This window comes from Conger conger, chromosome 1 (genome assembly GCF_963514075.1).
Source record: "Conger conger chromosome 1, fConCon1.1, whole genome shotgun sequence".
In the NCBI taxonomy this organism is placed as follows: domain Eukaryota; kingdom Metazoa; phylum Chordata; class Actinopteri; order Anguilliformes; family Congridae; genus Conger; species Conger conger.
The window spans coordinates 59,615,308-59,639,171 of record NC_083760.1 but is presented as its reverse complement, the minus strand read 5'-3'; the positions used below and the strand labels follow the sequence as shown (position 1 = coordinate 59,639,171).

The 23,864-nt window shown below is 42.3% G+C and overlaps 1 protein-coding gene across 1 annotated transcript; it reads right to left on the bottom strand.

Moving 5' to 3' along the window:
* Window positions 1-3,411: 3,411 nt before the first annotated feature.
* Window positions 3,412-22,417, bottom strand: LOC133141729 (protein SOGA3). The gene is made up of 11 exons (XM_061262409.1): window positions 22,331-22,417; window positions 20,492-21,280; window positions 20,008-20,232; window positions 18,319-18,477; window positions 15,290-15,361; window positions 13,804-14,979; window positions 8,732-9,047; window positions 6,268-6,315; window positions 5,530-5,648; window positions 4,204-4,371; window positions 3,412-3,523 (listed from the first exon to the last, which is right to left on the bottom strand). The coding sequence occupies exons 2-7, from the start codon at window positions 21,263-21,265 to the stop codon at window positions 8,937-8,939; spliced, it is 2,517 nt and encodes an 838-aa protein (XP_061118393.1). The 5' UTR covers window positions 21,266-21,280; window positions 22,331-22,417; the 3' UTR covers window positions 3,412-3,523; window positions 4,204-4,371; window positions 5,530-5,648; window positions 6,268-6,315; window positions 8,732-8,936.
* Between the last annotated feature and the right edge of the window lie 1,447 nt (window positions 22,418-23,864).

Below are 23,864 nucleotides of genomic sequence, written 5' to 3'. Positions count from 1 at the left end.
CTGAAGCAGAAAAGTTCCAATTTGATGTATATTATGAATATTCATAAGGGGTCTGTCCAAAGAACACACCCCAGAGGCAATGATGTTCTGTGACATTGCACTGCTAGAAAGACCAATAGTAAGGAACTTGAAATGATTAATGGAAGACATTGATAATTTGGTTCAGATGTAACAGAAAGTGCTGTTAGAGAATTCAAGTTTTCTCCTTTCCGAAAAGGTGGCCCAAGTCAACAAATGACTCTGGCATCAGAAACCAACTGCTGTCCTTATTTCCGATACGTATTTATACATCTGGATATCACTGACCTGAATGGCTTCATACCAAAAGGTATTTTCAGTTCCGCTGCTAAGCACTGGGTCCTGAGGGACATTTTTTTGGTCAGTCAACAACTTCAGCCTGTCTGCGGTTACTGTGCCATACTCAGTTGTTTTTTAGAGAAGGGAAAATTGCAGGTCCTGAAATTAAAGGCACTGCCCAGAATATTGTGTTCTTTGCTGTGACAAAGAGAGTGAAATTTAAGCTACTTTAAATTACAGCTCAATACAGACACTGACCAAACAAAAGTTTGTGAACTTAAATGGTCTAAAATGAGTGATATTTTTAACCAAGTTCATCAAGAGGCTCATTCTCTCTAGCCTCAACTCAACCAAATGAGCATTCAGATGGTCCACCAGAGAACACAACACAGTGGCAGTGTTAGTGAAGGGTATGGGAATGAGTATGGATCAAGATAAATTAGGCTGGGCCACGTCACAAGTATATTTATATCGGGTGTTAATCCTCCTTGTAGTATCAGGAATGCTAACTGATGCTATTACCATCTCAGTGCTGGCTTTTCAATATTTTTTTAAAAGAAATGTGAAAAAGGTTTCTGTCTGCCTGAGTCATTCCAAGTACGAGGGCTGCCTTTTCCCCCTATTTCAGTTGCTCATGGGAGGTATATATATAAGTATGTTCAGTGTAGTGGACAAAACCATGGATTTGGAGAGTCTAATGTTTAGCCCACACTACCTCAGCTGATGTGTGGTGAGCTTTCTAACGCAAAATGGCTGCTGTTCATCACCCTGGTGGGTGCTACTCATTGGTGGTGGCTGAGGTAAGCTCACCTTCCCCTTTCTCTGTCAAGCCCTTTTGACATTGTGAAAGGTGTTGCATAAATTCAATCCATTCCATCATCCATCTTTTTCTACCAAGCCAGAGCTCATTTGCACTGTGCAGTCAAATCTGAACAAGGTTTTACAGCCCAGTGGTTTTAGGCTCTGCCTCTCCAGCTGGCGTTATAGCTATAATGTGACCACTGTGACTCCGTGACATCGTCACCCAACAGACACATTGCTGAGCCCTCCCCACTATAAATAGATGTCACGGACATTCTTTACCACCAGAAATTCCTTGGGGGCCTGAGGCATGTAAGATTTCCACAGGAATGTAAAAAAGAAACAAACCATCTCAGTTTTTCAAAAAAATGTATGCAGAAGAAATATGCCTGCAAGTATCTGGTGGGGAGTTCTTGGTGGTAGCCCTCACAGCCAGGAGGGATCTCAGGAATGAGCCAGGGACAGGATGTGGAGCAATAATCCAGAGTGAAAACGAGATTTTATGATGCCAGTTCCTTCTTTCCATAACCCACTCCCACTTTCTCCCATTGCCAAGCTGTAGAAAAACACATTAACGTGACAAACCCCATTGTCAGAGTTCTCCAGCACTGAAGGTACTTTAGAAAAATAAGACCTTGTGGTAGGAGTTACTGTGTTAGACACACCGCTGGAGTTTTGTGGGTTCTCGAATAGTGCACGTTACCACAGAATCAAGTACTTTTTCTTCAGGAAAAGTTACTCCAGGAAAAACAGCTGAATAAATGAGTTAGTGAGGGATGATGTTTTTACACTGAACTGACAATGTTTTATCATGACTAAACAAATAACCAATGGAGGCCACTCAATAGGGGCACACCCACCCCCGATCTGTCAGTGGGAAAACCTGATCTGTCAGTGAAGAAAAAATTGTGCAAATATTTTAATAAAAATATTTGTAATATCTAACATTGACATTTCTGTCTGATAAATCGCTGATTAACCAGACCAGCTTGCCATCTAGCAAGGCAGTTATTTCTTGCACTCCTTAACCTGTAGGCTACTGCATGTTGATGCAAACTCATAAAAACAATAGGACAGTTGTAAACGTAGCCTACTGACTGTTGCACAGTGCATGTTATAGTAATATAAATATATTATTAACTTCCTAATCTTTGTGAGAACAACTTGCAATGGTTTGTGATTCCTTTTTTGTTGGTTTATTTGCATACATCTATGTTTTGTTGTCTAATATATTAGATCTGCTGATCAGAGTTGTCGATATGTTTTAAGACCACTGTGAAGAAAATCCCTTTGGTATAAGGAGAGGGTCTGCTGTTTGAGTTGCAGGCTTTCTGTTTCTTATCTTTTGTGTTGCTTCCCTATAAAGAGAAGCTGATTTGAAATGTATTTATCCTTTTGTGTATATTACAATATCCTCCATTTCTGCCCTCTAAAGCCTTTCACCGTCAAGGGTCATTTTAATTAATCACTAAAAAGATTCACTTTGTTCAAGAAACAAATCCATGCTCCCAAGACTGAAACTTATGAAATGTTTCAAGGCGAGATGATGACATGATATGAAGTTTAGGTTTTTTTTCTTAATGGAATTTTTCATTGTTATATTAACCCTACATAGTTTACTAAGCCTCCAAGGTTAAGATTGTTGTTAACTACACTGTCTTTCCTTTGTAATTATAGAGGTTGGAGGTGAGTACTGGTGTGTGTCTGTGTGCAAGCGTGTGCGTGCATGTGTGTGTATGGCGCCACACTCAGGTAAATGGCCACCAGCCACCACTGCAAATAACCTCTACTAATCTCAAGAAAACATTCTGCTGTGTGTTTCTGAAGATATGAACCTGCCAGTGGTACAGTACAATAAAACATACAAAACACTTTTTTCTGAGTATCCATTTTAACAATTTACATGGCGTGCTTTCAGTAGTACCTCTTTTTCTTTCACAAGTTATCTGGCGTTCCTATCAGCTCAGTGATCAGAGCAATTGGGCTAAAACGGTCAGGATGCCTGAAAGTGCTGCAGCCTGCTTCTCCACTCTTTGTAACAATCTCCATTTTCTGAGATTTCTCTGATTCTTCTGATCCCAAAAACGCTTTGAAGCTCTGGGCAGGCCAGGTCTGCCGTGCTCAGTACATTCTGTGCCGAGCACGCAATGGAGACCCTTGGGGCACTGAAAGCTGCACAAACTGTGAGCCCTCCTTCGCCCCTCCATCATCAATGCCTGTGCGCCTCACCCCCATCCGTGAGAACATCCACCATGTCCGCAGACTGCCGCAAAACCTCTCACTGCATTAGGGCAGGCAGGCGGGAAATTACATGCGAGTCACACAAAGGCTTTGGCACAAACCCCTGACCCATTCCAAGACAGTGTTTCCACTCAAACCATAACAGTCTGGATCACATATTTATAAGGGGACTGATTTGATGCCGCTGCACAAAACAAAAGAAAACGGTATTTGAGAGTGGGTGAGTAATCAATTGGATCCAGGTTTGATGCAGATTTATTAACTTTTAAATAGGGAGTTGTGGTGTGTGGGGGGGGTGCTGGCCAGCAGACAGAGAGTGTATAATAGCAGAGATTATTTAACTTTAAAATCTGAAGAGTATGAAAACAAAATAACCACTAACACTGAATTCCTTTCATACAGTGACTAGCTGTTTCTGCACAAATATCCCACACAAACACATGACTCAATTATAAAGCATGACACTCCAAGTATGAATTCACATTTCTGTGCTTTGTACATCCGGACACTTGAAGCTAATCCTCAGGAAGGCAGTGTGGAGACTTGTGCTTTTATTTGAGTTTAATTCCATGACTGGGTCTTCTGTGCAGTGATACTGCATCCTAATCAAGGCATAGGCATTAGATGGCCACCCTACCCTTATGTCGCACACACTGACAGAGTATCAGGTTGATGCCTTCTTATTTATAAATCTAAAACCACAGACAAGCTGTCTGCATCCTGGGGGCTCAGTGCCAGCTGGTCGCATTAGGGTTGCCTATTTGAATATACAGTATTGCCTCCTCGATAGACAAGAGCACTTACCAACACCCATTATGGCATGTTTGCAGAACCACGAGTAAGGGTATCTCGCATAAAGCTTACCTGCGCGATACGGCATTTCAGTTCTGCTCGCTCCAGGTCCCATGCGCACCGATCCTTCGTGTACTGCAGCTGCAGCTCGTTCCGCTTCGTCTCCTCTCTCTTCACCTCCAGCTGAACTTCCTCCAAAACGGATTTCAGATCCAACAAAATCCTTCTATTTTCCCCTCCCTGAAAATTCAATTCAATACAAAATTACACTTAACGGTACCTATCAACGATGACATTTTCATACTTATTCTGGACAATAAATTGACTGATAATTGACTTGCGATGTGCATGCTTGTTTTGCATAACTTTAGTTTTCACTAGCTTGAAATTACTTGTATGTCAGCAACTTGTCTCAAAAGTAGTTCTTTTTCCCTCATCCATTCATCTTTGTCCTGTACGTGGCGTTTCTTTAACTCTTCGAATTTCTTTTTCATCCGAGTGTGTTGTGTCTGCTGCTCGTGCAGAGTGGCTTGTTGTCGAGCCCCCGCCTCCGATGTCACTCCAAGTCCAGGTAGCGGCTGTTCGTAAAACGGACCGATTGAGGCGGGGGACGACAGAGTCCTGAGACTACACCGGCTTTTCCCTCTACTCCTCTCTTTTTCTAACCTGGTCGAGCACGGGACAAATTCCCAGCCCTGGGCTTTACTAACATACCTCCCACTTCCTTGCAACCCTGCCCCATTTCCAAACGCACTCCACATATCTCAATTGGATGCGCACACACACGCCAAATAATATCCTTCAATCGGTGTTTCGCCGCAGCTCTCATTTCACACATTGAAATGACCCCAAACCGGTAGTTTCCCGTTCCCCTTGCCTCTCGTTATCTCGTTGTAGCCGCTGCGCTTTTAGCAGCGGGCGCATTTGTCCCCCCATGTCACTGAGGCACAGGGTCAGCCCGTCATGTTGGGCGAAACTTGGTTCTTTCACTTCGCGCGCATTGTTTACATTTCACTGACTAAATCCCCGGAATACACAGATACTTGCAATGAAGTGTATTAGATCTTTTTTTCAGCATAGGCTACAAGTTCCCACCGTTTAGTTTGGAGGGACAATTATTATGCCCTGAAGTAAAGACGACACCTAGTAACTACCCCCCAGTCGAAGGTACAAGTACCCCAAAATACATCAAGTGATGTAAGAGACGGGGAAGTATTTTTACTCTCTGTAACTATGCACCATATCTCCTCGTTACAACATCTGAACGCGGACACCGGGGTGAAAGTAAACACAGTTTCCGTTTCTCCTGCTTTGAATTTGAGCACATTTTAACCAGTTGATTTAGTGTATTGTAGCGCACCAAGAGAGAGTGTTATTGCATGTCCATAGTGGTCTTACCTGTAGTTTGCTATGTTCAATCTTCACGGTAGCCTAATCAAGCGGCACCGGTAGAGTGGCTATCGCTCTTAAAGTTGGCTACTCCGGTGTGGATAGCAGGGTCCCTGAAGCGCCTCTCACTAAAAGGAACGGAAAAGGGTTTTCACTGGAGAGACCTTCCTTGAAAATTCCAACCACGCTCTCTAGTGTTGTGAAAACTGTTCGCATCTCATCTGCATCTGGTTTTAATGTGAAGGGAAACCCTCCAGAAGTAGGTTAGAATCCTGTCCCGCCCCTGCTCCAAGAGTAATTCATATTTTCTGGTAAACAACTCAAGGTCCAGAACATTTTTAGTCTTAGTGAGACCGAGTTGTAAATACTTGCCACGGGACCTGAGATCAAATATCATAATGTAAAATGCATTGCAGCGTATTTCAGGTCAATGCTCCTGGCCTGTTGTCATTTCGTGCCTATTGCATGGACTAGCGTTAAGAGAGGGAAACTTTGTATTCATGTTATGTATTGTATAGAATAACATGTATAATGTAGATTATATAGGCTACGTAGCGATATATAACCTACTACATTCGCATATACTGTATAGGCTACGCATACACGTAGCCTGCACACACATACCTGCGTACATAGAATGCACATTCAAAAATAATTAAAAGCCAAAATGTGACAATAGCGATTGCTATAATTAGTAGCCTCTAACCACATTAAAGGAATTACCATTATAATTTCAATTCGTCTTACCTTTTTGTATACAGCCTCAAAGTTCTAGTGTAAAAGCAAGCCTCTAAACTATTCAAATAAAGAAACAAAAGGAAGAAATGATTACACAGTTTCAAATTTACCGCTGCCCTAAAACATCTGACTCAGACCTTATCATAGCCTAGCTATTTCCACCTTTTGTAAATAACAGTAACTTGAGTCAGTGGATATCATCAAGAATGCTCACATGGCAATTGTTACGTGAACATGCAGGAATTAGCGACGGTAGTAATAATTGGTTTAGATGACTGCACAGAATCATTATTTTTTACCAGATATCACATATTTGTATCAAGACCCATCATTCCCATAATCCCTCAGATCAACAATGTGACATTATTAAGTTATCCACCTCTTTGACAAACCATGAATAAAAATGCAATTTGATGTTACTCTGGCACATTTAAAAGTGACATATTCCAGGGACAGAAAAACAGAATGTTTACCAAAAACTCTTCAAATACCAGAACACGCTGTCTATAACCCAGATACGCTAGAATACAGTAGAATACAGACATGTACCAAAAAAATAATAATAGGTAAGCCAGCGTCCCAGTACAGTACTGTGTAAAAGTCATGTAAAGACATGTAAACACATTCCATGAAGCAAAGATGCAAAAATGAAATGAAACATTCCTAAAGATTAAAAAATACAATAAATAGCAGTAGTAACGTTAAAAACTAAATCAAATCAATAATTGTTTCCACCGCCTTTGGCCTTCAATGCTGCTTATGTATCACTTCTCGTATGTACACTGTCCTGCAGTTTTCCAGATCAACCAATCAAAGTCGGTTACAGTTCTTCTGCAGACTTTAGCTGTCTCACTTGCTTCTGGTTCTCCAGGTAATCCCAGACAGCCTCAATCAAGTTTTTTATCTGAAGAGTGGTTAATTACTTAATATGAAATACAAATACTATTTAATGAAATTCGCTCTTTTCTGTTGAAACACTGAAACATTTTTTTTTAGCAGAAAAAATAAATAAATATAATCTAGGGTGCATTAGACTTTTTCACAGTTCAGTCAATGTTCAGCTTCCTTGAAACCATCCATATAAGATAAATGTGTCATATATATATTTTTTGAAAATATGGGCTTGAGAGCTTTCCCTGTCACATTCCCCCTATTCATTAAGAGCTTGACTGTGTGTCCATTGTTTTGTTTCCCCTTGGCAAGGGCATTAAATCAGCCCCTGAGTATGGCATTCTGCCAGGCAAGGGGGAGTAACACATAGGTCATCTTCAATGCACCTGTAGTTCAGGCAGCTGAAAAGATGACAAACCACAGCTGTATCCCTGTACGGTTTGGCATCAGGTGTCCTTCCCCCAGGGGATGAATGATACTCTCACCTTGGATTGACTCCATTACGTTGTCACTGTTTGGAGTCGTATCAAGTTATTATTTTGACTCAAATTTTTTTTCTGTCTAAAGCTCTCAAAATTATTTTGCATCATCTGCAGGAATACAACAGCTCATCCTCTTTATTGTCTGCACACTCCAGTCTAGTAACAGAGAACCCCAAATGCCACCCTGTGACATAGTGCTTAAAGAGCTCGGCTTGTTACCAGGATTCTCAGGTAATATGCTGCTGTGGTAACCTTTGCAAAGCAATTTCAGATGGAATTTAACAGTGACAGTTCCACATGAATTAGATCTCAGTCTATTCCTATTATAGCAGCTTTAGAATTCAAGCTACAGCCAAACTCACACTCAAGAAATGAATTGTTGGATTTACATCATAAAATTATGGATCAGGGTTGCATGCAATATTAAGTGTATGTAACTTCACCTGATTTAGTCCAGGGTATTATTTCTGCATCAGTATGCACCTGATTCAAAAAGGTCCATTATTTATTTCATATTAAACATGTAAATACCAACATTAAGTGCCAAGACTGATGGTAGAGTAATGGTGCTGTGATATTTTTTTATATTTAAGTGATATTTTCTCCTCATGGGGCTGTTGAAGGGCTGCAACATCATTCATCAGTTCAGGAGCAAGATAACTGCCACGTACGCTCTCTGATGTACATGTGTGAATTTAGCTGACCTTCTTATTTTCCACTCTACAGTCTGCCAGCTAAACTACTCTGTTGGACTGTCTGTTATAAGCAGATTGCAGGTACCCATCTGACTAGAGGGGCTGACAGGCTGGCCTATACATGGGGGGGGGGGGGGTGCTTTTGGGGGAGGGATACCCTAGCAACTGCCCCTTCCCCCACCCCCGCCCTTCCTAAGCAATACTATGGCAGATTATGCATCACATACTAGGACACCTTAACAGCCAGGAGATTCAGGACTAGCATGGTCATCAGACCAAGCATGAATCATTGCACTGGAGACAAATGTTTTAGCCATCTGGAAGCCACTCAATATATAGTTCTTGCTGCATCATGCTTTATTTCTGAATAAGAAATAATAATAATTGCTTCTTCTCTTTACTTACCTATAGATGTAGAGTGTATCAAAGTTGTAAAGGTTTGTGGTCTCCAGCATTTGCTGTAAGCGCATGATTGTTGTATATCTGCGGTCCATGCATTAAAAGTTGAGTTTCCTGTGCTTCCTGTGACCTTGGTGACATGTTTTCCAAATCAACAAAAGTAAAGTAACAAAAGACAGGACTATGCTAAAACAAAGGAAATGTGGACTTTTTACAGGACAAAGAAAAGGGTGAAAAGAAAAACCAGTTTAAAGATGGTGGCATAGGAGAGTGAGGAGAACAACACGAGAATGAGAATAAGCAAAATAATAGGTTGAAACATCTGGGTGGATAAATACAAAACATAAAATGAGCATTAAAAGGAGGGAGAGACAGAATTGAAGAGAAAGTGTAAGTGTAAAATGGAAAACTTGTTCAGACACAATTCACACTGTAGCTCTTCCTGTCGATAATATGTATCAGACATGTTCCCCTGCACATTCTTAAATTCCTAGCATTAATATATTGCCATTTCTGAAAGTTATTATGAGTAGAGAAGGAACTAGAACCACCATAACTTTTTCCAGTATCCATTTCAGTCTGTATATTCATAAACCATCTTCATTGTAAAGCCATAATAGAGCTGTAAAATGAGAGGGTGCAAACTCAAAAAAGATGTTCGGACAATGCTCTTTCATAGGATTAATGGGTACATTTATCATTTCATAAATAATCTTAGTATGTGAAGTGATTACTCAAAATATCTATCCAGAAACAAATGTGCTCACACAATTTCAATACATTATTTAAAATAGGCTGACATTATTTCATGAACCTATGGTACAGATTAGATACATTCCATATTTCATATAAATCAAATTAGCTCAAAATACACTTTAAAATAATGACTTCAATAGGAACCTGGTGAGTCCATAGAAGAACCCCATCTAGCTAAAATGGTTCTTTGCAGTTTTCACACTTCACACCCATGACAGAGGGTTCCACAATGAACTAAAAAGGGTTCCTCTCTGGAATCAAGCCAAATAACCCTTTCAGAATCATTTTTCTAAAAGTGTAGCTGACATGTTGCACCAGCTGAACAAAATCCTTTTGGCACCACTCTTTTGTACTCTCTTAATCTATAGCTTGGGTGTATATATAGTGGTATAAATAATTTCTGTATAAGAATGCTTTATCAGCAGTATGGACTAAACATAGTATAGTCACTACACTGAGAGTTTCTGGCAGAAGGCAGAGCAGAGATTGCTCTTCTTTATAATTCCCCACCCACACACATACACCAGTTACATGAACAATGATAGTCTGTGACCTCAAAAAACATTCTTTCAAATCACATGAGACTGCTCTTATGAAATTATTATCATATTATCATGACACAAAATAATGTAATCTATTTCAGTTGCTACTGCCATCCCATTCTAGAGGGAAAAACAGTCCCAAATCAAATCTCTCAGATCATGTGATGGCAATGTAGCAATGGCTAGACAAACATTTCATCTGTTCTAAAATAATTTTCAAATATCACAGCATTCTAAACCTTGCTTGGTCTGGATAGCACAACCTCTTTTCCAACCAGACTGAATTGTTTATTAAAAATATTAGTTGAATTCTTGTAATAGCAATGTGTCGGGGCAAAGTGAAGTATAAAACATGGCCTGACTGATGTACTTAGAAGGCATAATGCCCTATTTACAATAGAAGCGAGCTGTGCTGTGCTTCTGGAGCACTGCAGGAGTCGGTATTTGGCAGTAAATCCTGAGGTGACCTGGTTCTGACAGGCTGACTTATCTGCCTGAGGACTGTACATCATCTCTGCTGTCTGGCTCTGCAGGTAAATTCAAAATGCACAGACAGTCTGCTTGGCTTTGTATCCACATTATACATGCACAGACAGACTGCCTGGCTTTGTACCCACATTATACACGCACAGACAGACTACCTGGCTTTTTATATACAGTATACACGCTCAGACAGACTGCCTGCCTTGGTATATGCATCATACAAGCACAGACAGACTCTTTGGCTTTGTGTCTGCAGTATAAATGCACAGACAGACTGCACAGAAGCCAGACTTTGCAGCCATATTGCCACAGACAAAGCCTTTGCCATACTATAATCTCACAGACATGCAGTGTTTGGGACAAAGACATATTTTTTTATTTGGCTCTGTAATCCAAAATTTTAGATTTGTAATCAAACAATTAGTGGTATTTATATACATTTGGATTCATCACAGAGAAATTACACCAGTTTTTATACGTAGTCCCCCATACCAGAATACCACAATATGTTGAAGAAATTACTTCACATGTGTTTCTGATTAGTCAGGAATGTTCAATTGCTTCCTTTGTGCAGGCATACAACGGCTATCAATTCTTTATTCTATGCTTTTTGAGTATGATATTGGTGTTTGACCAGAGTTGTGCCTAAGTTAGTCAAGGAAGGAGCCCATTATGAGTTTGAGACATAGCAAGAAAATAACAGTCGGAGAGTAACAGTAGGCCAAACCTTAGGCCTACTAAAAGCATCTCTTTCGAGCATCATTAAGCTCAAAAAGAGCTGGTGTGCTCAGTAATTGTCAAGGGCCTAGGGGGCAGAGGAAGAATTCTCACCGTAATAAAGAAAAAACACAAACGCCTGTCTGACAGATCAGAAGCACTCCTCAGGAGGCAGGCATGGATGTGTCAATGACTACTGTCTACAGAAGATTTCACACAGAAACAGAACTAGCTAAATACAAACCACTAGGTCTTGTGTACAGATGAGACCAAAACCGACTAGTATCAGAATGATGGCAAGAGCAAAGTGTGGACGCGTAAAGGAACTGTCTAAGAGCCAAAGCTCCACCTCATCTGTCTGTGACATATGGTGGTGGAGATGTAATGGTTGGGTCATGTATGGCTGCCTCAGGTACTAGAACACCTGTCTTCATTGATTATGTAACTGCAGCAGAATGAATTCTGAATTGCAATGAAATGCTTCCAAGCTCATTGGATGGTGCTTTATCCTACAGTAGGACAATGATCCCAATCATACTGCTAAAGCAGAGGTGTCCAATCTTATCCTAAAAGGGCCGGTGTGGGTGCAGGTTTTTGTTTTAACCCAACGTGATTGTACTAATGAACTAATCGTGGTCTTTAATCCAAGACCTTGATGAGTAGAATCAGCTGTCTTAGTCCTGTGCTAAAACAATAACCTGCACACACACCGGCCCTTTCTGGATAAGATTGGACACCCCTGTGCTAAAGCAACAAAGCAGTTTTTCAAAGCCAACCAGCTAACCAAGTCATTCACCCAATCTGAATCCAATTATACATGTATTGAAACTAGCCCTGGAAACAAGCAGGAGCTGATGACAGCTGCAGTACAGGCCAGGCAGAGCATCACCAGAGAAGATACTCAAGACATGGCGCTGTCTATGGATCACAGACTTCAAGCAGTCATTGCAAACAAAGGATATGTGAAAAAGTAGTAAACATGACATTTAGTCATATTAATATATCCCAAACATAATCCATCCATCCATCCATTATCTGAACCCGCTTATCCTGAACAGGGTCGCAGGGTGGCTGGAGCCTATCCTAGCATACATTGGGCGAAAGGCAGGAATACACCCTGGACAGGTCGCCAGTCCATCGCAGGGCACACACACCATTCACTCACACACTCATACCTACAGGAAATTTAGACTCTCCAATCAGCCTAACCTGCATGTCTTTGGACTGTGGGAGGAAACCGGAGTACCCGGAGGAAACCCACGTAGACACGGGGAGAACATGCAAACTCCGCACAGAGAGGCCCCGGCCGACAGGGATTCGAACCCAGGACCTCCTTGCTGTGAGGCGGCAGTGCTACCCACTGCACCATCCGTGCCGCCTCCCAAACATAATGATGCCCTGAAATCAGAGGGCTATGTATAACAAGTACTGTAATTTCTACATGGTGAAACCAAGATGTATGAAAAAAAAACCCTCAATAACAGCCGGGAATTTTTACATGAATTACGTGAATTGTTTGATTACAAATCTAAAATTGTGTACAGAGTATGGAGCCAAATCAAGAAAAATATTTATTTGTCCCAAATATTATGGAACCCACTGTGCCTATGGCTTGGCAGCCATACACATAGACAGATTGTTTTACTTATAATTATTAAAAATACACCAAATTATCTGGCTTTGACATCATATTATAATCTCACATACAGTCTGGCATTACAGACATATTGTATATTCACATGCACATGCACCCATATTCCCATATGGAAAAGTCCTACAAAAATCTAGCCAGATTCTTATGTGTTCAATACAAATCATATAATTAACACATATGGCAGCAAACACACATACAAAAGTTATGTTAGATTATAGGAAGGTCTGCCAAATATGTCACGGCAAGTATATACGGCACAGCTAACATATATGTGGTGAGAAATGTGTGAGACCGAGTTCACTGTATATGTGGTCATACAAAATTCAGCATGTGGAAGTCTTTACCCAAATAGTAGTTTCAGTATTCCAATGTCCATTTGTACCTGAGCGATAGCCTAAATAGCCCTTCAAGACCTTCGCATTGTACTGTACTTTGTTGCATTAAATGTATGTAATTGTATAATACATATTACTGTTCAAATATTCTTAAAATCTATGGAAAACTACAAATCCCATTCAGGATTCATAGGTTGTAGCATATGCAACATTTTCCCTCATTGATTTAATGTATTTCATGTTTCTAATATGAAAGTGGCCATAAACATGACAAGGATAATATAAGTAATTAGGACTTGAATAACATAAGGATCTTACTAGATTTGTGTAGGCACCCTTATCATGCACACACACATACACACACATACACACACACATATACGCACACGCACACACACACACACGCACGCACACGCACACGCACACACACACACACACACACACACATACACGCACACACACACACACGCACACACACATACACACACACATACACACACACACACACACACGCACACACACACACACACATACACACACACACACACATACACACATACACACACACACACACACACACATCCAACTTACAGACAGAGGTTCGTCCTTGTCCCCGTCCTCGGCCTTTGGCACCTCCAGGCGATCGATGAAGCTCTGAAGATCCTTCCGGAAGGCCTTCATCTGGGCATTGATACGGTACAGCAGCTCGTGCTCCCGGATGCGGCTGCCGTCGTCTTCCTCGTCCATCCTGCCGAACAGGTCTCCGTTGGCCACGTAGACCCGCGCCTCGGCGATGATGGTGCTGGTGTCGGCGATCAGCCGGTCGATGGTCCGGCTCAAGCGCTCGGCCTCGGCGCGGATATCGATCACCTGCTGCCGGTCCCGGAAGCCGCGCGACAGGAAGCGGCCCTCGGGGGAGTACAGGGAGCGGGTGGGCGTCAGGCAGCGGACGTTGCGCACCTCCTCGGGGTCGCTCTCCCCGCCGATGGGCCCCTCGCGCTTGCGGTGCGGGGGCCGCGAGTCGTCCTCGCTCTCCCGCCGGCCGCCGTCGCTCTCTGCGTCGCTGTCGCGGTCGCGCGGGCTCCCGCGGATGCCCAGGTGCGAGGCCAGGTCGTAGCGCTGCATGTTGGACATGAGCACGCGGTTCTCGTACTGCAGCTGCATCACCTTGCCGCTCAGCTCGTTGATCTGCAGCCGCGCTGCCTTCAGCTCCTCCTGCAGCGCCTCCGTCTTCAGGCTGTCGGCGCTGTGGCGGCTGCTCTCGTGCGAGCCGGCCTTGTACTTCAGCTTGTTGAGCTCGCCGGTCACCCGCTTGTTCTGGTCCTCCAGGTCGGCCAGGCTGCGGCGCAGGAGCTCGGCTTCGTCCTCCACCAGCTGCAGCTGCTGCCGCAGCTCGGAGATGGACTCGCTCTGCTCGCGGGTGGAGGGCCCCGCCGCGCCGCCCAGCTCGTCTCCCCGCAGGTCCTCGAGCTCCGCCTTCAGGCCACGGTTCTCCACCTCCAGCTCCACAATCTTGCGGCCCAGGATGTTGGCCTCCTCCTCCACCAGGCGCAGGCGGAGCTTCAGCTCCGACTCGCGGGTGGTGGGGGGTCCGCTGGCCTCGCCCTTGGGCAGGGGGCTGTCCAGGTCCCCGTAGAAGGAGCGGTACTTCTGCAGCTCGTGCTCCAGGCGGTCCTTCTCCTTGTCGATCTTCGCCATCTTCTTCCTCATCAGAGTGGCCTCCTCCTTGATGAATGCCAGCTGGCATTTCAGGTCATCGTTCTCCTCCTGCGGGTGGGGAAATGGGTGTTGGGGGGGGCAAGCCAGTTTATACTTTTTACTTGAGATTACATAATCTATAACTATGTGAATACTACTGCTGAATGTACAAAAGCAAGGTTACAAATGACATAGCACCCCCATTGGAACGGATCATGAACAAGCAAATTCATTTAAACCTAATGTTAAAATAATTTTAATCAATTACTCAGAACGAACATTATATTGACCATTGATGCCTGTTTGAAATCTGGCCAGATTTGTGTAAGTTTGTATGGATGTGGATATGTTTGTCTTTGTATATTCAAATTGCTTTCACCTCGGTTGGAGTCTGCAGGGTCTTCTTCTCTGTCTTCTGTACGTCTTTGCTTCCCCTCCGTTTCAGTGACAGCTGAGGAGAGCAGGTTATAAAAGAAGCACATTAGTTTTCCTCTGAAAAATCATCAAACCCCAAATGGCTGCAATAAGGCCATACTGTAATCTATTTGACCCTGACTGAGATAGACTGCTCCCCACAGACACCCACAGACAAATAGTGTGCCATCAACTTTAGCAGTGTGAAAATGGCGGTTAGTGATGCAGGCAAAGGAAACTGAACCTATGATTTAAATCTACAGTCTTAGAAATAAAGTTACAATTGAGCTACATTTTTGTTCTTTGAGGACCAAATTCTACCCTGAATGTACCCTGAAAGTAGGATAATGATAAGTACCTTTTACGAGCAAAAAGGTACAGATGAGTGATGTTGGGGGACAATTTTACAAATCTATGGGGCACAAGCATTTGTCGTTTTTTAGGCACTTTTTCTGAGAGTATAGAAAAGATAAAAAATGCTATCAGGTATTTGTAACATAGTGTTCTTTAGGACATTGCATGATAATTACAGTTCATTTTTTAAATTTACAGTTTTCGGCCATATCACATACATCGGCATTCATTTGGAGAGACCTGGGTCAAATATGTAATTGTTTTGTATTCAAATACTTTTCTTTGCTTGACTGATCTTGCCTGGTGCAACTGAGCCAACCAAGACCAGAACCAGAAGGCAGGGTTTGCACTTTTTGCAGTATTTCATACTGTAGACTCCAATACACCAGAAAAGCTCAGTAAAGCATAGAAATGTATTTGAATCCAAAACAATTATGTATTTGAGCCAGGTCTGTTCTGAAGAAGCAGAGAGAAAGTACCTTTTCCAAAGTTAAATCAGCACTATACGATATTGCATGTATGGCCAGTTCTCAATAGCCAACTGTCTGAGAGCTAACACAGACGGCGGCACGATCCATTAGCCAAGTACAACCGGAGCTTATTTACCACGACGCTCCACACAAACCTCACCATCAATGCATTCTGATGACAGGGCTGATGCTTAAATCAAGGCTTTTCCCGTCCAGTGGGATGTGGTTGCACAAAACACGGTGATACTGCAGAACTGACTGATGTTTAACACTGGACAGGTCTTGAGAAGTTGCATCATCAGTGTGTCCACAAATGCACAGAGAGAATTGATAGAGTTGACCTGTTTGTTAGGTTGGGGTGCTCTCTCTTTCTATCCCTGAAAAAATGATTACCCTGAATCACAATGCCATAACTGCAAGCATAATCGGCAAAATAACATACCCTGTCCACCGTAGTGAATGCGCATTGAGTGCATTATATCTCACACACCACATCATGAGTCTCAGTTAATATCATTATTGTCTTATAAGGTGACTACTGTTACTGTTTATATTTGACTGTGTAGGACATACAAAATGGCTGAGCTGCCATTTCTGCCAGGTCCCCTAATTGCAATGGGCCTCTTCCATTGCTGGGGACAGACCAGATAATGTTTCATTCCCTCACCATCAGTGAGCAGACTCACCATCTCCCACTTCTGCCACCATTTAGCTTCAACCTGACTCCTGTGTTCTAACTGCCATTGGGTCAGTCTTTCGTTCTCAGCACTCTAAAAATAGCCATCATACATCATCCATGTGGGTGCTGTAGATTGGTAGTGGTTGAGGTAAGTGTCCATTTTTTCAGATTATTGCGTTTTTGTAGTGATATCCATTCAATGTATGTTCTGTAACTGCTCCTCTAATCCCAATTGAAGTATTCCACACTGCCTAAAAAGGTACAAATGCTTGTCCTTGGGGCAGCGCCTTATACGTGCATAAAATTGTACCCCTAGCCAGCAATATATAACTCATTTGTAAAATTTTTGCTTGGCAACTCTTCTAACTAAAGAGAACATTACTGTACTTTCAGGGTACATTTGGGAAATGTTATCCTTGAAGAACAAAAATATACCTCCACTGTCACTTTATTTCTGAGAGTGAAATGTGATGATGCACGCACAGGAAATTGCATGTCAAATGCAGGAGCGAAAGGAACTACTATATAGCTATTTAGGCCATTAAAGCAGACACCTTAATGTATTTCAAAGTACTTCACGTAAAAGGGTTTATGGGTTTCCTATTGAAGATATCCCTAATGTTAATGAAGATGTCCGGTTACCTCTTTTTTTTTGTTGTAGTTTTGAGTTTTGGATAAAAAAATATTGAATGGGAGTATATCAACTTGCATCATTTATGCAGTCTGACATTGCTCCCTAATGTTAGTTCCTTTGTTTATTGCAGTTGATGTCTCTAAGAGTAAAATGTATGAACTGTAACCACATCAGTTGACACTATATTTGATTTGTTGCTCAATGTTATCACGTTCAGCACAATATTGCTGACTATATCTAGGTGGTCCTCTTTCTCGGGAATACACTATCTTTAGATTATCTTCTCAGAAAATGTGTTCATAGTGCTAAACCCCTAAATGCAACACCCAAAAGCAAACCGCCTGCTCATTGGTTGTAGGCAGAGCAGAATTGAACACAATGAAACATTGTCCCATCCCACGCTGCAGCACTTTACAGAGCAGCCTGCTCTGTCCAGCTGTTCTTTCAGTGCGGGGGGGGGCTTGAGGGGCAGGGGAAGAGAAGCGAGACTGACACCTCACAATTTGGCTTCAGGCACTGTAATGTCAGTCCTCATTTTTAAAGACCTTCTCCTTGCCAATTCAGACTGACACAAGGAGATATCAGGAACTGCATACAACCACGATGACCTTATTCTCAGACTGCTCTAAGATGAATAATGTTTGTTGCTGTTGATCATATGTTTTTTTTTTGTTTTTTTTAATTTTCAGCTGTCAGATAGACAATAATACTGCATTACCTTTCCGTGTCCATTTCCTCAGAGACGTAATAGTCAAAATGAACTGAACAGTTGGGACTGTAACTCAGACCAGGGCCTGAAGGCCCCGGGTGAAGCTGGCTGTACGGACGACCCCTGCCCGGGCGTGGGCTGCTCTTACCTCCTTGTTCTTCTCCAGCTCGTTCTGCAGGGCCTGCTTGGTCACTTCCACCTCGATCAGCTGCTGCCTCAGCTTCTCGTTCTCGTCCTCGGTCTTCGTGCGCTTCTCCTCCACGTTCTCCAGCTCGTGATGCAGTCGCACCGACACGTCCTTCGCCACCTGGGGGAGACACAGAGCGCTCACAGCTCGCCCATACCGCACCGATCTACTGAAAAAAGGGCTTATACAACAGCATCGTATCAAACAACATGTATTCACTCCAAATCTCCCAGAAATCCACAGCCAGGTTATTCACCCTGACACCTCACATTACTACATCACTGTCACCCTTAAATAACTCAGCATCAATTTAAAAGTAGGTCTACTTTTGCTATCCTATGAATCAAGTGTGTAGCTTTGCACCATCCTACCTCACTGACCTCCTCCTCCCCAGGCAGGCAGTGCACTGCAGACCCCGTTCAGCTTTTCCACTGTCCAGCTCATTCTCTCAACATCTCAGCTTTGGGAGCAGGACCTGCCTATGGGGATGCTCTCTCCTAACACATCGGTCTAGGCCTTTAAGTCACCCACATAAACCTGCCTGGCTGATGCGGCAAACTAATTTCTGTTGTGCCATTTCTTCTGCATTGTATTTGTGTGTATATCTAGTATCACTAGTTTAGTAAAGAATGCTACATGAACAAAATATTATTACGAAATAAAATATTATTATTATAGTATTAGAATGAGTATTGTGACGATACAACTGAATTATCATAAAATAGTACATGCTTTAGCCTTGTACTGGTAAGGCCATACTTTGGTGAAAAATACCTATGAAATAGTATTACAATACAACAACAGTATAATGAAATCTACTACAGAATTATCATGACAATGGCATATGGTGCAATATTAATCTGAAATACAATATCACATTCAGAGGATCAACAATATATTATTATATCCATATATCCAGAAATACTATACTATATTGTAGTATATTTGATGATAAGAAGAGCATACACTACAGTAATTCAACACAAATGGCCTTTTAAACATGTCTTTTATTATTATTATGCAAAAGGCATTTCTGAAACTCTATAATGAAAGTGAACTAAACAATTGCATTATACTTAAATATACCTAAAGCATATTGGGACCAGTGCCAGTACAACAGTATTTTCATGAGCAGAATACATTATTATTAAAATGATTATATAAGCCTAATAGGCCTATATTACAGAGTGCTGCAGCATTGCTGTTGCCCTGACAAATCACTTCTTAACCTTTCCTTCTTCAGCCCTATTTTTCAGGTCCAGGATATAGAAAAAAGTGAACACACATCCCACTCCAGAGTTTTCCAGGGTGTCACATGGTATGTCACTCATCTGTCATTACCAACATAATTGTGTGGCTTGGAGGTTTAAAGGCTTTGGGAGTCACACAAAATCAACCACATTATAAGGCACATGTTAAGCCCATGTCAATATATTTATGACTTATAGACTGTTTTCATGTGTTAGTAATGAAATTCAATTGACACGAAAATTGTTTGGCTGAACAGGCCTATATTTTTCATCATAATTGGCATTCATATCCCATCCCGTCGCTTAATACCATAACAGTACATGATTGCTGATATGGACGATTTACCCACTCGAGAGCACATCCTGTCCCGCCCCGCCCCGAATGACCACAGCAGCTTACCTTCAAGTCTTGCTCCAGGCTTCGCAATAGCTCACCGTCGATCTCGCCGGTCTGTGCGTACCGCAGCCGCTTCCTCTCAGCCTTCCGCAAGCGGTACTGCAGGATCCGACAGTTTTTGTTGGCTCGCTCCAGCTCGCGTCGCATGTCCTGCAGTTGGCAAGCGTCTTCTTCATAGAAAGTGTCTCGCATTTCATCCATTTCCGTCCGCATCTCCTCGATTTCGGTCTGATAACAATAAGCACACAGAAGGGTTCCACTATGCCAACAATGAAAATGAAAATGATCTGCGCTTATCTTATTTTACTACATTAGCAGCATATAGCCTAGCATAACTAACACAGCATAACACACAAAAGCACATTCTGCACTGTCATTTTTTATTTTGAGCCCATGCCGCTACACCTTATGAAAATCAGTCTGTGTACTAGGCTAATATTTGTATCGAGTGGCATAAAAAGGTTCTCCTTAAAAGATAATGAGCTACCTTGAGATCATCATTTTCATCCAACAGCCTCTCTATTTCGTCCTGTAGGCTCTGGTCCTGCCGAGTCACAGGATCCGTGGTTATGCCCTCCGGGGACAGCTCCGGCTCTGGCTCTGGCTCCGGCTCTGTAGTCGGGGCGCTTGGCGTCTTCGTGTGCATCTTTCCGCTCTTCTTCAAGCTCTTGTTTAAGTGAAACTGGATTAATTCAGACTGCAGACATCCTTCCTTCCAAAACCCAGGCCCACAGCCTACGGAAGCCTTGCCGCTCTGTTTGCTGCAGCCCGCTGTCGCCTCCCCTGCTTTCGGATTTTTCGCTTTTCCCTTGGAGGATTTCGACGCGCTACCTGGCTGATCGGAAACAACGCGACTGCTCTCGCCTTTAAAGCAGGATATATCCACACAGCGGAAGTCGACTGAAGAACTGTTTCGCTCCTCGGTTTTCTTCCCTGCCTCCGCCCTGCACGTATTGAGAGCACTGGTTTCAGCACCGCCCGGATGGACAGCTGCCGCGCCTTTTGGGGGCTGTCTGTCCTTGCCGCTGGCTGTTGACGCCGGTGAATTACCTCGGCTGTTCCTCCCTCCGTGTTTGGATGTGGTAGATTTTGACACCGAGCCGGCTTTCGATGCAGATTTGGACGTACTGTCTCTGGATCTAGCTGGAGATGAATTCCTGTGCTGCTTTCTGCTGCTATTGTCTGCCAATGGAGGGTCGGCAGCGCCGCTTGCGGCAGGGTTCATGGTGTCATCTGCGAACATAGAGTGCTCTCCAGTCATCCATCCCCTGCAACCCTGAATAAAAAACAGTCACGGTAATTACATTATTTCTGACATCAGTGAGTCAATGAGCGTTCTGCTGACAGATATGCACCCAAATCCGATGGCATATAAAAATAAGAACATTTGGAAAGTGCCGTTTTAGTGACCGTGTTTTCATTTGATGGAGCAGCCTAATATAGACCCTATCAGAACTGCTGAACACTTTCTGCCACAAACATAAAGCAAAGTTTATAGCCTATAAACCACACCCACAAAAACCAACCAAAATGTGACGAACAATAGCCTTATCGAATTTGAATTAAAACAAATTCCCTTGCTTCAGAAAACGAAACAATACACATATACGACTAAGTTGGAGCCTTTGTAACGAGGCACGTAGCCTTTTTGCAGAGGGTGCACAAGGAGTTGACTCCCCCACCCCCACCCAACGCCCTGGGCCGTTCAGAGCAGTTATGAACAGGATTATCCAATTAGCGAACGGTGCAGGTGGTCAGCGTCACTAATGGCAGCATCATTCATTCATTTTAGTAAAGGAACATTGAAAAGGAACGGTTTCGAATCGTTTGTCTAAAACCTTGTCAAGTCCTCTACTCTCCTTTCTGAGGCGAAGCCCCCCAGGTCTCCCACACATTCGGTGACTCATTGCTAGAGGGACGCCAGGAACCGTAAAACCGGCCACCTATTTTGAATACTTTTACCCCGACTTCAGAAATGAACCAGTGCATGCATGTTTAGCCCGTGTATTCATCTAATAACTCATAATCTCCATCTAGGCTGTGCCAATAATAGTCATACTTTCTTGGAAGCAAATGTATCCAGCGTTCACGTGATACCAGCTGAGCAACCCTGATTCATCGAGCTTTCTTTGGAGACAGGAAACCGATTGAATGAAACATCCATGTACTTTTTTAACACATTGCAACGTTATCCTAAATATGAAAAGTAATCCACATGATTTTTATACACTTCTGTAGAACGTAAGTTTGTGTCCTCTGTAGTTTCATCATGCGTACTTACATCGCTATTAAATATAGGTGAAATATTGGTTTAAGTGTTCCTTACCGTGAACGCGAACCTTGTTTTAATCCGATAGAGATGGAGAGGACGAGAGATGCTGACATGAGGTACCAGACACTGCAAGACCACCAGCGGAAAATTGTTTCAATATTCATGATGTGACGTCGACATCGGGTGGACCGGAGAGGGAGGGCTCGAGGGATGAAACTAGGAAGTGAACCATCGAGGTTTGTGATTATCGAATCATCTCGTCATAATAGCATCTAGCATGGAATTGGAAGAAAATACGGCTATATTAGATAAATTGGAGATTATGAATACTTAATGTGTATGTTTATTTTAACATGTACACGCATGAAAGTTAGGAAAAAACATAAAACAGTTGTGACACAGTTTAGTCTGAGCGCAGCACGCAGTGTTCCGCCCCACCCAGCACGTGCTGGCAGGATAGAGATGTCGCACAGCGTGTCATTGTCTGTGGTCACTTGTCTTGTCATTAGTACACGCAATAGCATAGTTCCTCCCGTATGCTATGATTTCCCCGTTACGCAATTAAAAGTTTTTAAAAATAAATCATGGGTAGGTGTCAATATCAGTGTATGTTTACATGACAATGCAATAATATGCTATTCTTATATTCGATTGAATAGTTAAACGTGAAATGATATATTTTGCCAGTAACTGTTAAGCGTATTCAGCTTGTTGCTGTAAATCATTCAAGGAACCACTAAATGGGTTTTAATAATTTATTTTCACTAATTTAGCTTACACTCGGAAATTAAGATTTCCTATATAGGCTACTGTATAAGAAATAAACAAGATGAATCATGTATATGAAATATATATATATATATATATATATATATATATATATATATATATCGCTTCATATTATTGAAATTCAATCTAAAAATCATTCCATTACATGCAATTAAAATGACACCCAGAAATGGAGAAGCACATTACATGCATGTTGTTCCGCAATTCTATAAATATTATTTCATATCTAATACATTAGATCTCTGTATGTCTTTTGGTAATGGACAGTAGTTCACAGTGAAAATCCACCAGATTCTTCAACGTAAAGACTGTATTTCTGTAATAAGATCTTTGCCTGAGAGTCAGACTTGACTCATCACAGATCACGTGTTTCTGAAGGCACATGACAGTGCAAATCAATACAGCATATGTTGTTACTGGGAACTCAGCAGCTGTTCCAAAGGTTGCAGTAAACTGGTAAGTCACACTGCCATTTCATCAAAATGGTGCACTATAATAACGCTATAATCCAAAACCTGAGCCAAAAACAAGCCTGGCAACACTACCACCGGGGCTCACAGACAAGGACCCCCACTGATCTGTGAAACTCTAGGGAACTGCTTTCCTTTTTTTAGATTTCTCCATTAAATTTAGATTTACTTTCACACAACCTTGGTAATACTGTTGTCATTATAATATTCAATACTGAATGCATTACCAAGATAGTTAAATAGTCTCATATAGAATCAACATACAGGTATTTAGCCATATTTCCAAAAACAAGAATGTATTGGTAATTTGAATAATATACACTCAATGA